Source organism: Colletotrichum tamarilloi, assembly GCF_030869305.1.
Source record: "Colletotrichum tamarilloi strain Tom-12 chromosome Unknown Scaffold_2.1, whole genome shotgun sequence".
NCBI lineage: Eukaryota > Fungi > Ascomycota > Sordariomycetes > Glomerellales > Glomerellaceae > Colletotrichum > Colletotrichum tamarilloi.
This window is the reverse complement of record NW_026849385.1, coordinates 134291-148862: the sequence shown is the minus strand read 5'-3', so window position 1 is coordinate 148862 and position 14572 is coordinate 134291. Positions and strand designations below refer to the sequence as shown.

Sequence of the window (14572 nt, the reverse complement as noted above, 5' to 3'; positions counted from 1 at the left end):
ACAAGACATTCATGAAGTCATTTGAGCGATATGTTCCTCTAGCGGGACTAGATACGGATGATAATGGACTTGCAACTTTTCATTGAGTTTGCCTTCCTCGTGATCAACTTGAGGGTGATTTGCATGAAGAACTGCAAAGCCTCAATTTCGGACTGTATTTCACCCGAATTAGCTATACGCTCATGATATGCTCCACATAACTCTAGGACACCATTGTTGTGAAGGTATTTAGCTAGCAATTAGGCTTCGTAGAGTTAGAGTGTTCAAAGCCGAGCGGTATAGACAGGCGAGCTCTAGCGACAAGACATTGATAGCTCATTGAGTCACAATATTATAGTATCACTGTTGACTTTCTTTTCGAAAGACCTTGTCTACCCTGACTTAGTCCGTTGCGGTTGTCATCATCCGCTTGTGTAAAAGCTAATTGCAACAGTGTGATTGTCTGTGACGAGATGAAAGATTCAAGTATCGACTCAATATGAACAGAAGTCTCCAAAATATCAATGATGATTTGGGCTACTTCTACCAGGATATCAATACACTCCGTCCACATACTCAAGGTTTGTAGAAAGGACGCAGCAGCTTTTCATTAAACCATGCCAATTCACCCGCCTCGCGATTAACTGTGTAGTTAGAAATGCATGCAGTGAGTGGTCCTTTGACTCTTGGCTCGGATCTAGGTTTATTCTCTCAGAGAGTCAAAAAGTTGTCATCCCAAGCCAAGGTTTGTGGGAAGACACATGGTGAGCACGACGAAGTTAAGGTTCGGTGCCAGATCGAGATAGATCCTGGGCCGTCCCAGCGTCTGAGACCTGAAACGGCATGCTGGCGCATCACGCTGGGGGTTTGGAGAGTATTAGACTACTTTCTGGGGTGGGCAGCATGGAAGGTGAAGCTCGACGGCCGGGACATTTGAGACTCCTAGATGTATGAATATACTATGGTGCGAGGCGTTATAGAGGCATGTAGAAATAGTTGATGAACAACAATTTCATGGATGAGTTGATGAAGATAGGTAATTGATCTAGGCAGAGCGACGAATATCAGAGTGGGTCAATTCTGATGCGGTAAGCATGTCTGATTGGTGCGAGAGCCTCACGTTAGTCTCCCGAACATTCCAAGGTACCCGTACCTCGAACTCAGGTTCCTTACCTCACAGCTTTCGAGGTGATTTTAGTGGGCAGCTCTGCTCGCAGCTCTCCACAGCGGGCACGTCCAGCTGGTCCAGGCCCCAAACGGCCCAAAGCAACCACGCAACGTCGCACGCCTGGTGAAGTGAGCCGGCAACAAGGAGAGAATCCTACTGGCTGAGAGAGGTACCAAGATACCTAACTACCTTAGGTAAGGTGTTTAGGTACCTCGAGCCAACAGAGCGGGCAGCTCCAGCCACGGCTCAAGGAAGAGACGAAGAAAAAAAAAATAACACCACACTTTTTTTTTTCCAGGCCCAGCACCTAACGAAACGGGTCGGAAGGATGGACTGAGGTGCACCACCTGGGCGTGCACAAGCACCAACGCCGCCAGTACCAGCACCTACCTACTGCTCCCGTATACCTGCTGCACCTACAACTGCACCTGCACCAGCTGTCTGTGAGGTGGCTCCGTCTCCGTCGCCCGTCCAGTCCGTCTTGGTTTTGTCGTCTGGCCGAAATCCCTCCCTCCCTTCTATCATCATCACCATCTCCACCCCTGCGATTCCTCCTCGCACCCAAACCCTCCTCCTATTCCCAGGCTTCCACTTCATCTGCTCTTTCATTAGAAGCAGAGAGGTCAGAGGAGACGACACGGGTTCAGCTCCAGCTCGTCAACAGCATTGCGTTTTTTTCTCTCCCCCTCCTCCCGCTCTGCTTTGCTGCTCACCCCACTGCCCGACGAACCGGTGCTGCTACTGCTGCTGTGTATTTTATTTAATACGCCTTCTTGGCTGTCTGTTTGCTCCATCGCCCTCGTTCTTCGCCAACCGCAGGGCGGTACTTGCTTTTCCCCCTCTCTTCCATTCATCCATCGTCCGCAAGCATCGCATGATTGTCTCGACATCCTTCCGCCGCCGCCGCCTCCGCTCCTCGAGCCTGTCCTATCCGTCAACTTGAGCATCGCCCCTCGCTCGATCTCGTACCCAGCTCATCAACCAACAGAGCCAGGCACAGGCAGCTCCTACAAAACTTCAATATGGCCGCCCCAAGACGCCGAAAGATTGGTCACAGAAGACGCATCGAAGATGAGGAAGACGGAGAAGGTGGACCTGACCAGCTCGAACTCGATGATGACTCTCTGACCGAGGGTTCCATCATCAGCGACGACCACGATCACGGCAACGACAGCGATACGAGCAACATCGATGAGGCTTCTCCCGTTACCCCCAACCCTAGGAAGTCGGCTGGCAATGGAAATGCGAAGTCTGGTAGCCGGAAACACTCGGCCCTGGCCCCCTCGACGACCAACAAGGCCGCACCCGATGCCGAGGAGCTATCTGTCAATGACCGGTCCGAGCCCGTTCAACCAGAGGCACAGCTTGACGGAACCGCATCTCCTCCAAAGTCTTCTGCCCCTCTCGTAGTGAGCTCCCACTCGTCCCGCCCTGCCGAGCCTGTCAACGAACGTCGTCGCCGGGAACACGAAGAATACAAGCGGAGAAGGGATGAAGACCCCGCCTTCGTTCCCAACAGAGGGGCCTTCTTTATGCACGATCATCGTCATGCCGGACCCTCTGCCAACGGCTTCCGGCCCTTTGGCAGAGGACGAGGACGCGGCGGCCGTGGCGGAGGCATTGGAGGCCCCTATGCACCCATCAAGTACGCTGCCCAGCAAGACTCTGCCCGTATCCCGGCTAATCCGCGCAGTCAACTGCACAGTCCGACCGATCCTCTCACGAGCGGCCAATGGGCGCATGATATGCACGAGGCCGTGACCGAACCGCCTCCCTCGAGACATCCAAGGCACCTGCCCGTCGAAACTGAAGGCCCGGCCAACGGCAACGGCTTCATCCCAACGTGCCCGTCCAACCCCACCCCGATCAACCGGACTTTGTCGACCGAGCGACACATCGGAAACGTGCAGGTCAGGGTGTCTCTTCCCGTTGTTGGCAAAGCTCCCGCCGCCTTTGGCATGCCTGTGAAACAATACACCAAGCTTCCGGATCATCGGCCACCCCTTCGCCGTGACAAGCCTGTCCGCATCTCCTTGCCCGATAACCCGCCCAAGTACATCTTCCCAGCTGTCGACCGATCCTTCATCTTTATCCCCCGGGCGATGCGACCCAACCAACAGCGGACCCGAGGTAAACCTCGCTCTGGACTTGGCTCCATGGGAGGCTTCTCCCGGCGGACCAGTGTCTTTGGCGGAAGCTACTACGGCAGCGCCTACTCTCCCAGCATCGCCCTTAGTCGTCGCTCCTCTCTCGCTCCTGATGGGCGTGACTACTTGTTCTCCCCCACAGGCTCTGTCATGTCGCGGGCCCCGATTCCGGTCGAGAACCCCCGACCAGTCGTCCGCCTCCCGCCTGCAGCTCACCCGAATCAGCCATTCGTTGGACAGGACGGTTATCCTATGCAGCCAAATGAGACATCTATCAATGACTTGCCGCAGCCGCAGACGCACCCGTTGCCACAGAAGCCTGCCTTCCAAGAGAGTCGCCCGAACTCGATCCCCATGCACCAGCCTCGTCCTCAAAAGGCCGTCTCGGTCACGAACATTGAATCGCCGACCCTCAATCAAGGCCCGCAAGCCTTCCAACAAGCTTTCCATCAGCAGGTTCCTCTCCAGGTCTCCAACGGCATGCCGCAGGAAGCCCACTCGCGACAGCCGTCATATCCCACTCAACACTCTACCGGCACGCCTCTTTCCCAGATTCCCGAGAGGGCAATTCACGCGGCTCCGTTCCAGCCAAACACCTTCCAGCAGCAGCAAAACTTCTACAACCAACCTTATCCTATGATGCAGCCTCAGCAGCCGTATTACTACCCTGGGCAGTACAATGGCAACAATATGGGACCTTCTGCTGCAGCTCCATCCTTCGTTCCCTCGGGACAGCCAGGTCAAGGCCAAGGGTTCCCTCCTCAAGCCCAGGCAGACCCCGCGGCTGCACAAGCAAACGGCCAAGGACCGCCGGGTCCCAATTTGGTAGCTCAAGAGGTCAATGGTATGGTGTACTACTACGATGCCACCCAGATGTCCAACTATCAGCAGAGCTACCAGCCTCCTCCGCAATTTGGCCCCGGTGTCAGTGGTATGGGCGGTATGGTGACTCCGAGCCCGGACGCCTTTTACTACCAGCAGCCAGCTCCCGGGATGGTGTACTACTCGCAATAGGGGTGCGGGCAAATGCCTTCCTAGGTTTTCCCACACTTCCTACCGCCTTCCTTCTAATCCTTGTAATTGTCATTGTCGGCTCTCTAGCTGTCGCTATACCCTCTTCTCGTCGGACGGCCGGACGGGGACAAAGGGCAGGAGGAAATCCACAAAAAACTTTGCGGTGTTTGGACTCTATGATTATAGTATTGATAGGAATGAGCGCTCTTGATCTGGGTTGAATTGGTACACTGTTGGAGGATGGGGTTGTGAGGTACTTTCGCTGTCCTTTTGAGGTTTTACTTGACTTCTCCTGTTCCAACGTATGGTTACAAGCATATCTTGGACAAAAGGAGGAGAATTCCTACGGAATTGGTGGAGAGCGAGCGAGAAGCGGTCGACAGAAAAGGGGGTTTCCCTCCTCCTCCCTGGTTCCTACAACCTCGCTTTGTTCTCGAATTCAAGAAGTTCCTCACACTCTGTCTCTACCACATTCTATCATCTTTTCCAGCCTATTTCCATCCGTCCACTTCACGTCGCCGCCTTGTGTTTCTGGCGTTTCTGAGTTTTTTCATTAAAATCCCCGGGCCTGTTTTTATTGGATTCAAAGGCGGATGATTATCGGGGAGGCTATTCGTTGTGTTTCTTGAGCGTCTATACATTTTGCTTCAACTCACCTTTTCTTTTTGCTTATTGATGTTCGCAACGATGGCTGAGTTCTTTTACCTAGACGTTCTTCCACACACTCTTTACAAAGTAAATACTCGAGAGCGGGATCGGTACACAATACTGACAACCCTTTCGATGTCGTTTCTAACTTTTTTCTTTTCCTCGTTTTGTTTCTACTCCGTTCATGATCCAATGAAAGCCTAGATCTCTTTTCCTCGTTCCCATCAAGGTATTCCTTTTTTTATTTTCTGTTTACGCTACTTATTGTTTAGGCAGCGCAATTGTACTTGCTGTTTTTCTCAAGTGTGTATTGGAAGAGGAGGATGTGGTGGAAAAGTTCTGACAGTATCCTAAATTCGTATTTGAAGATGTGAGGGGTAAGAGGAGGGTCGGTTGGCTCAAGAGCATTCTCATGGTTTTGTTAGGAGACGAGACGAGAGAGAATGGCACAGGGGGAAGGGACCGAAGCGCGGAGTGAGAATGAAAGTGGTGGTGTTGAATATTATACTGAAAAAAGAGGAGGGCAAAGACGGTGGAATGGCACTGGAATGGAACTGGGGCAGGTAGTTTAAAGCTACTGTATGAAGTCTTCGTGATTGAACATTGGTCCCGCCTGCCAGGGTGTACACTGTCCGTAACCTCGACTGATTGCGGCTCTAGTCCGACCTTGAGTCTCCGTCACCGTGAGACCGTAGAATCGACCTAGAGCCCAACGATGAACGAACGAATTGACCGCATGTTGATATTCGCGGTGGGAAAGGTGATGTTGGACATTCTAGATGTTAAAGAGTGCAAGGATCGTCCATTGCTTGACTAACCGTTAGAGACATCTTACCCAATATCTCACTTACTGAGAAGAACTGATTGCCATCTTCGCTCTTATCGTTGGGCCGGTTTCGGATAACTTGGAGAACGGGGGGGGGGGGGGGCAACGTCTGACAACGTTGCTGCCCGGAAACATCCTTCCTTGCATTCCTGAGTGTTGAGGGTCGGAAGAGGCAGCCACATCATCATGGTGACCAAGATCATGAGCTTGATGGCAGCTTGCTTGGATCTGTCAGATGTCCAGAACAATGATGGTAAGAAAATCCTGTATTGTCATATCAAAAGTAAGTAGGCATGGCTGAGCAACTTCTGTGGTTCCTCGCAGACTCTCTTGCTGTTTCTCAGTTGGTCACGAACTGGGAAAATGCCCAATACTTTAGCATGGTCACAACGGGCTTAACAATCATCACCATCAATAGCTTCGCATTAAGGGGTGAGCTTTGACCCTCTGCTCGATGACTGCAGATACGGTGGTGCCGGCCATCTATCGATTGCTCACGTCCACGATCGATCAACCTATCTGTCCTACCGCATCAATAGTTTCCCTCTTAACGCGTACAGACACGACATGGGATTAAAACAGCGAAGAAAAACCAGGAGACATGTCGGCCTCGGCATCTGGCGACGTGTAAGTCGTGCGGACGTTTCCGGACAATAGGGCACGTAGGCAAGGTAGGATGTGCATGCAAAATACGAGACGTGTGTACACGTAAACCCCCTATCAGAGGCGTCTTATATGAGCCTACAAGGCCGGTACGACTTCATAGAGGGGAAATGATTTGTCGTCCCGTCGTCTCTTTGCGAGACCTGTCCGGCGGAGAAACCCAACCAGGCGAGGGATGAATGATAAGCCAACGTCTATCCGTAAAACTCAATGCATTTTTTTTTTTAGAAAATTTTTGCCTCTCTTTCCCTAAAGATTATGAGTCGAAAGATGGGTACCTATTAGGCAACGAAGGATCTTGGTCAGCGAGCGGGTACTAGAGCAGGCACGACAGCAAGACACGCGTTCGCGCTGCCTCAGTCTTCATCTTTATTTCTTGTCTGGACGAATTGCTGCGGCCCCCTCGCCAAGCCCTGCAATCCTGAAACAAAGCGATTGGAGAACCGGATGATGTCTCTTTGGGGTTGGTCAAAGGTGGTGAGATTTCAAAGGCGGAGGGGGAGAGGGGGGAAACATGACGTATTGTCGAGTTCTGGGCCCTTCCTTTGTTTGCTTCGCCTCTGAACCGTCTTTTTTTGGCAGGCGTGAGGCCTACCGAGCTTTCGAGCTTACCTCGACCTTTCTTCAGGGGTAGACGGGGAACATGTTCCGCACTAGGTAGACTTTCAAGGTCCTCGATGAGTCGATGAAAGGCGGCGCCAAGAGCGAATTCATGGGACGAGTATGGAAGTTAAAGACTGTTCCTAACTTCCTCGTGCGGGTATTGCTTTTTCACCTTTCTCATTGCATTTTTTCGCCTGACGTAGCTTTGGTGCCTTGGACAGACATTAGATGATTCAAGAAGCGAGGGGGGATGATGAGATGGAAAAAAGTCACGGTCTTCCTACAGTGTACAGTGTGTGAGGCGGTTGAGCCTCGAGGTGGAGAGATCGGGTGGTCGGCTTCGATCCGGGCGCAATGGAGCTTCGGGTCCGGAGAGCGACTTGTCTTGTCCGGATTGCCCTTCTTGGGACAGACCCCTGAGCCGGCCACTTTACTTTCCCACGTCCTGCTTTACACTATGGAGGTCGAGCTTGCCGGATGAATTCAATGTCAGGCAATGCGAGTGACAACAAAACATCCTTTTCTTGGCAGCCTCCGCAGCGGTGGTTTGGTAACTTTGATGAGAACTTTGGGAAAAGGCGGGGGTTGAGTTCGCATGACTAGCAGCCTGGATGGCTGGACACTAGAATGGTGACATACAGCGTAGCGTTGCGATAACTGTATCGTCTTTGCCTGTTGAGGACGGCCTAGGCAGGCGAGCAGCGCTCTCGGACCTGGAAGGATGGCTTCTCGACTGTTCGCTGTTCCCGCCGTCTGTCGATCTGGACCAAAAGACCGACCAGCCAGCTGGCCTAAATGAGGCCGTGAGATATTTGGTTGCTTATGGCCTGCTTGCTTTGCTCACCGAGAGCTTCCCCGCCTCCCCCGCCTTTGTCAGAGCGCTGTTGTTGGTCCGCCGGCGCCATTGCTGCAGATTTCCGTCTGGACGATGAGCTGTCATTTCCAACTTCGTCCCCGTGAGCGTCGCCGTGGCCATTCCTTTCGGTGTAAAGTAGCTATGAAGCATCCGTCCTTAATTCATCCCACAGACACTTGTCAGAGAAGGTTTGATGCGAGGTTGGCATACGTCGATCTTGATGGCCCGAGACACACACAAAAGCCTCTTCGATAGGAATTGAAGACGGAGACCTTCTGCAAAGGAGGGAACTAGTCACTAGCTGACTAAGGCCGGCTTAACGTGCCTCAGCATCGGAGGGTGAGTGCCAGTTTGATCTACTTCAGACATTGATAGAGAGCTCGTATTAGAGGAGGCTCTGTCTCGGTCCAAGACAGATGAAAGGATCTCCACGTGAACGAGTCAAGCGCGGACGGATTTTTCCTGTTTGACCTCAGCTCTTTGTCTTGTCCGACTTCAGCTCCATTCGGTGACAAGGCCTAGCGAGACTGAGTACTGAAGGATTGCGTGCTGCGTGACTTGCGGCAGCGATTGCTGCTTCCAGTAAGGAATAGAGGCTCAGGTGACAGAGAACAGACTGTCTCCCGTGGTCGTCGGTCGACCCGCCCCTCCTCCCCATTCCGATCTCGAGCGACCGCGCTGCCGGGCTCGCTAAGATCGGATGCGGTAGCTGCATGAGGTTGGGTTTTACCACGCGTTGGATAACGCATCGACTGCAGTGACTGTCTGGAGGTTTTCGCTTTCCCTTCTGCGGCGTAAAAGTATTTGCGCCAAACGCATAGCTAGGTGCGAGACACTCGCGCCTTCTGGGCAAACATAGCACTGGACACCCCTGGGCCAATCCAGGCACAAAGTCTGGTAGACGGACAGGTCGGAGGTCGTATTCCTTGTCTTATCACTGAATCGCAGTGGAGGATGACCGACTGTCCGACTGACCGACTATGCAACTATGCAGCAAGCTGGTGCTCCGGCATCGCGATTCGTTGCATGAAGACCCAGATCGACCAGTTGTCGGTAGTCGAGAGGGCAGGCCACCATGGTGACATGGCACGTCTGAACGCCAGATGCGAGTTCAAGCAGAAGGAAATGTGAGAAGATTAAGGAGCCCAAGAGAGGTCGATGACCAAGCCAAACCCCTATGACTGCTTATTGTCCACGTTTTGCATAGTTGAAGTGCGTAAACATAGGAACAATTCGCGGCGAGGCTCCAGTTCGCCTCATTTCGAGTCTGGTGTTTGCAGGGCAGTCCCCCGTCATGTGCCAATGGGCAGTGGTTATTGCGTCTTTGCCCGGGCGTACCAGGGTAGCTCGTAGCGGTTGAAGGAGAGAGTCATTGCCGGGGGGCGTGTGGGTGTGAATCCTGGTAGGCGAAGGGTGGGAAATAGCATGAGGCAAAGATTAGAAAGGGAATCAAAATGCGGATGATTTGGTAGCGCCGAGACCTCGTCGGTTCCTCGACTACTATACTGAAAAGGCGAAAGGGCGAAGGACGGAGGCGAAGCCGAAGTTGACGACTCGACCGGTTCATCCAGTCAAGGGAAAAAAAGAAGGAATCGAGGCTGCGAGAAGCGAACGTGGCCGTAGCCATGGTTGTGGACAATGAATTGAATTGGGGCGAGGAAGGTTGGAGCAGATTCCATTGATGGCACTGTAAGCTGCCGGGTCGCTATTTCGCGGTGGTGGCTGTTGACCGCCTCTTTCGAGCTTCTTCCATGGTCATGATTTATCTTTTTTGCCGCCTGCTGCCCACTGTGATGGTGTACTATGTGAACGAATGTGAAGCCAGAGGGGCGAGCTGAGGTGTCGTAGGCTGCCTGGCTTGGCTGACTGACTGGTTTGCCTGGCCTTGGTGTATCTGCCTGCAGTGACATGTGAGCAGTTGTGGTTCCCGAATAGCAATCCATGGAACATGGATGGCGACAAGAGGCCCGGCTTGCTAAGCAGAGCGGCGGGAGGAGGTTTGAACCTTGGGGGGCATCTATCCCTAATGCCACTACGCGGATTTGACACTTTGACATGGTCTTGGTTAGCGGTGTCTCGGCTTTCCCACAGCAAAGGCTATCTCTGCAAGCGTATACCTACTCCCAGACGCCTCAGTCCTGGAGTGCCTTCCCGCGCCCACGAACGGATAGCTCGATCCTTGAGGCAGTCAAGAGGCAAGAGGCAATGTTCGATAAGGTACCTTGTTAGCGAGCGGAATAAGCAGTTTACACCTTTCAAGTTCACACCCTTCGCTCTCGCCTAACAGCGCGGAAGCAGCTGCAGAAAGGTACGTTCCTTTTCCGTAGGTACTACCAACCAGCCAACCAGATTTCTCTAGAGTCACCTTGCCCCTCTCTTTCCCCCCACGGTACGTTGGATAAGTACCTCTGAAGGTGTGAAAAGGCACCAAGCTTACCTGGGGAAGGCCAGCAATGTCATGTCCATGACCCCTCCGCCCTTCAACAGGTCCACCCATTGAGGGATCCCGGTCACCGACATCAGACATGCCATGCTATGCCATGTTCTCCGCGGATGGGTGAGAGTGAGAGAGCGCTGTGAGGTGAGAGTGTGAGAGTGTGAGAGTCTACCTAAGGTAGGTAGGAACCTTGCCTTGTTACTTTGTGATGTACTCCCCAGGGGGCAAGTGGTGAACCGTGAGAATCTCAAGGCAGTTGCGAGAGTGACGACTGACGCTACTACCGCCTTTCCTGCCTTGCGGCTTGCCCGCCTTCCCTTCCCATCCCTCGCCATCCATCCTCACTTTCCCACCACCCGAGTTCCCTTTTCGGGTCACCACGGTTTCGGCCTCTTCATCTTTCGTCTGGCTCTTGGTACATAAGTGGCTCCTGGTCCCCCTGGTACTAGGTATTCTCCCCATCCCGACCCCCAAAGTCACCTGCGGAGAGCAAAGCTGTTTGTCTGCCGCACTTGAACAAGTCCCGTCTCACACACAGCTCCCGAGGGTCAAGACCTTCCACCATAGAGAGAACGAGACGCAGAGACGCACACGCATCATCCGCCTAGCCCGTCTCCACCTCCACCACCTCCACCCGCCCACTCCAGCTTCCAGTGTCCCATCTCTGATCCGGTCGCTCCTTCCTCGTCTGCTCACCTTCTTTCTCCACCCGGCCACCGACCGCCGACCCCCATCATCCTCCAACTCACTTATCTTTCCCACTCCCCGTCCCTTCACCCTCTCAACCATCTTTCGCCATCTACCCGGAAAGCTTGCTTTATCCGTTTTTCTTTTCCTCCCTCTCACCAACTCCGCCCTTACAATCAACCATTTACAACAATCAACAAATACCGTGTATTCGTCTGGTATTCCTTGAAACCCCGACGTAAGGAGGAAGACGCATCTCTTACCCCGACCGAGCGAGCCTCGTGCACCGTGCTACTTGGCCGCCTATCAGTGAAACATCCGCCAGAGCCGTCATCCCTTCCCCGCCCGGCCGACCGCGAGTTTCCTCTTCATCCATACCCGGAGTCTACTTATCATCTCTCAAAATGGCGTCCTCATCAGCAACAACGCCAGACACTCAGGTCACCCTGAAGATCAACTTCGACGGCATGACTCGCCGCCATAAGCTCCCACTGCGCGACATGGGACCCAGCACTCTTGAAGATAAGGTACGTTATTGCACTCTTTCCGCCCTTGGTCAGATTGCCGCGGCATATGAACGTTGGATCGGGAGTTTCAATGTTGAGTGAGATGGCGACACCGGTTACTTGGCCACGAGGCGTATGAGGCTCGTTCTTGAAAGCACACGCTAATTTAGCTTCTTGTAGGTGAGAGCTCTTTTGGGCGTTACCTCTGATGCCAACGTCACTCTCGAGAGGTATTCCGACTCGGCTGGTTCGTACATCACACTCGATAAGCAGAATGTCTCAGTCTACAAGCAGCTGTACAGAGCTGCCAAGGCCAAGCAAAAACTCAAGCTCCGTGTTACCAAATTGTCCGAGGAGAAGATGTCTCCCAGACCAGTGTCAGTGGAGGATGTGCCAGAGTCCAGCACTCCTCTCGTCGAGAAGGAGGCCGAGGAGCAGAAGCCGGAAGACGCCGCGACGCAACCCCTCGTTGATCTGAGGCAATCTAGCGTCATTGACAACGAGACCAAGAAGGAATTGCCCACGAGCGACACCGGACTTGACTTCGAAGCCTCCATCCTTGCATCTCTGCTGAGAAGACACGCCAAGATTAACGACGAGGAGGTGCCAGCCGCTTCTGCAGATATTCCCGTTTCTGAGGGTATTACGGCCCGAGACCAGTGGTTCGCTAATGCTGCCGCCACCGAGACTCCGTCACGAGCTTCTTGGGGCCGCTGCCCCGCATTGATGCACCCCAACACCAACTTCGCCGTGTGCTGCAACAGCTGCGACCAAACAGTTCCCGAAGCTCACTACCACTGCTCCACATGCGATGATGGTGATTTCGATCTTTGCCAAAACTGTGTTGACCAGGGTATCACATGCTACGGCGCTGACCACTGGCTCATCAAGAGGATTGTCAAGAATGGCCAAATCATCAACAGTACTACGGAGACGATTGCACCAAAGCCCAAGGCCAAGGTCGAGGAGTCGGTTCCAGAGCCTCCCAGGGCACCCGCCAACATCAGTGAGCTCCTTCGTCCAGTCTTCAACACTGCGCTGTACAGCATGCGCACCTGCAACTGCTGTGTGACGGAACTTCCAGAGTCCAGCTTCCTCCACTGCGCAGCTTGCGAGGATTTCGACTTGTGCCACGCATGCTTCGAGAAGGACTCCCATGGTCACAACCCCAAGCACTCCTTCGTCCCCGCCGTCGAGGGTGCTCACGTTCCTAGCCACATTCAGATCAAGCTGGCTCCTGGCCGCAACCAGAGCCACAATGCCATTTGCGATGGCTGCGACAAATACATTGCTGGTGTCCGCCACAAGTGCCTCGATTGCCCCGACTGGGACTACTGCGCTGACTGCATCGTGAACTCCAAGTTTGTTCACCCCAATCACCGCTTCGTTCCCATTTACGAGCCTCTCGAGGAGGTCCGCAGCCGTGCCGTCAGCCGCTCTGTGCACTTTGGTATCTGCTGCGATGGGCCCCTGTGCGCCCGCACTTACAACGCACCCGCCTACATCTCTGGCGTTCGATACAAGTGCACTGTTTGCCACGACACTGATTTCTGTGCCAACTGTGAGGCTAGCCCTGCTAACACCCACAACAAGACCCATCCCCTCGTCAAGTTCAAGACTCCAGTCCGTCACGTCACTGTTACCACTACTGGCGAGCGTGGAGATGGACAGCGTATGCAGCAGATGGGCGACCGCAGTCTTCGCCGCACTAGCTCTCGCTCTACTGAGACCACCGCAAACGCTTCCATGAACGTTCCACAGACCGTTGTGGATGTGAAGCCCACAGAGTCGGCTGTCAAGGAAGAGGTTGTCGAGAAGACTCCTGAACCTGAAGCTAAGCCGATTATCAAGGAGGAGATTGTCGTGGAGCCCCCCAAGGTAGAAGTCAAGGAGGAGGTGGCCGAGGAGAAGACCGTGCCAATTGTTGAGAAGCCCCTTTCCGAGCAGGATCTTCAGGCTGTCTTTGTCCGCGATACGGTCGCTGATGGCACTCTTCTGCCGCCCAACCACGTCTTTGAGCAGACATGGGTCCTCCGCAACGACGGCGATATTGCATGGCCTGCTGGATGTTCAGTCAAGTTCGTTGGTGGCGACTACATGGGCCACGTCGACTCGAACCACCCGGCCGGTATCTCTGAGCTCGTTTCTGCCTCAGAGTCAACTGTCTGCTATGCACCGCTCGCCCCTGGTCAGGAGTTCTCTTTCAATGTCCTCCTCCGGACACCTGCGCGCGAGGGCAAGATAATCTCTTACTGGCGCCTGACAACCAAGGATGGTTTGAAGTTTGGTCACAGACTCTGGTGCGATGTCAGCGTTCAGTTGACTCAGCCAGCTCCTGAGGAGCCTAAGCAAGAGCCCAAGGAGATCCCCACTGAGATGCAGAGCAGCACCATGATTTTCCCCAAGCTCGAGAAGGAATCCCCTGTCTCTAGCATCCACCAGGAGGTGAAGTCCGAGTCCGCTCGTGCGACCAGTTCAGAGGCTGAGGAGTTTGAGGACTGCGGCGAAGAAGAGGACTGGGATGCTTCTGATGACGGCTTCATGACCGACGAGGAGTACGACATCCTGGATGCCTCTGACGAGGAATTCCCCGAGGAGCAGCAGCGGAGACTCAGAAAGTGAAGTACTCGAGATCTTTCTGGTTTCGCTTAACCACTGGAATAGGAGTGATCGGTGGTGTATTCGGGGGTTTGGGTTTCCTTGCATGTCTCATTTCATCAGGCCTGGGGTTATTTGATTTCATTTGGAACCTGGTTTTAAGAGAGTGAACCGGTAGCTGGAGGTGGCATAAGCAAAGCCGGCAGGCCTTCTCAATAGCGGAAAACGCGAGCTACTGGCAACTCATCTTTCAGGTTAGGTCGAGGCGACGCTCGTTTCATGATTCTTCATGACAGATTACAGATTGGTACTTGTAGGTTTTAGGAAGCAATGAACCGTAGCTTTAACAGCTTTTTCGAATAACAAATCTGCTTCAAGAATCACCAGTGAACCACGTAAATGGTGATGTGCCTCTTATCATGACCAGTAGGTCTTGCCCG

The 14572-nt window shown here is 53.5% G+C and overlaps 4 protein-coding genes across 4 annotated transcripts; 2 read left to right on the top strand and 2 right to left on the bottom strand.

The window, feature by feature from the left end:
- Positions 1–2169: 2169 nt before the first annotated feature.
- On the top strand, positions 2170–4308 carry CTAM01_00684 (uncharacterized protein; the record flags this gene model as incomplete). The annotated part of the gene is made up of 1 exon (XM_060516732.1): positions 2170–4308. One exon carries the CDS (start codon positions 2170–2172, stop codon positions 4306–4308), a length of 2139 nt encoding a protein of 712 aa, XP_060388194.1.
- Positions 4309–5612: 1304 nt separating this feature from the next.
- On the bottom strand, positions 5613–5929 carry CTAM01_00683 (uncharacterized protein; the record flags this gene model as incomplete). The annotated part of the gene is made up of 2 exons (XM_060516731.1): positions 5613–5658; positions 5808–5929. 2 exons carry the CDS (start codon positions 5927–5929, stop codon positions 5613–5615), a joined length of 168 nt encoding a protein of 55 aa, XP_060388193.1.
- A 1608-nt stretch (positions 5930–7537) lies between these two features.
- On the bottom strand, positions 7538–7843 carry CTAM01_00682 (uncharacterized protein; the record flags this gene model as incomplete). The annotated part of the gene is made up of 1 exon (XM_060516730.1): positions 7538–7843. A coding segment is annotated over one exon (306 nt), but the record flags the coding sequence as incomplete, so codon positions are not given.
- Positions 7844–11432: 3589 nt separating this feature from the next.
- On the top strand, positions 11433–14156 carry CTAM01_00681 (uncharacterized protein; the record flags this gene model as incomplete). The annotated part of the gene is made up of 2 exons (XM_060516729.1): positions 11433–11555; positions 11715–14156. The coding sequence occupies 2 exons, from the start codon at positions 11433–11435 to the stop codon at positions 14154–14156; spliced, it is 2565 nt and encodes an 854-aa protein (XP_060388191.1).
- Between the last annotated feature and the right edge of the window lie 416 nt (positions 14157–14572).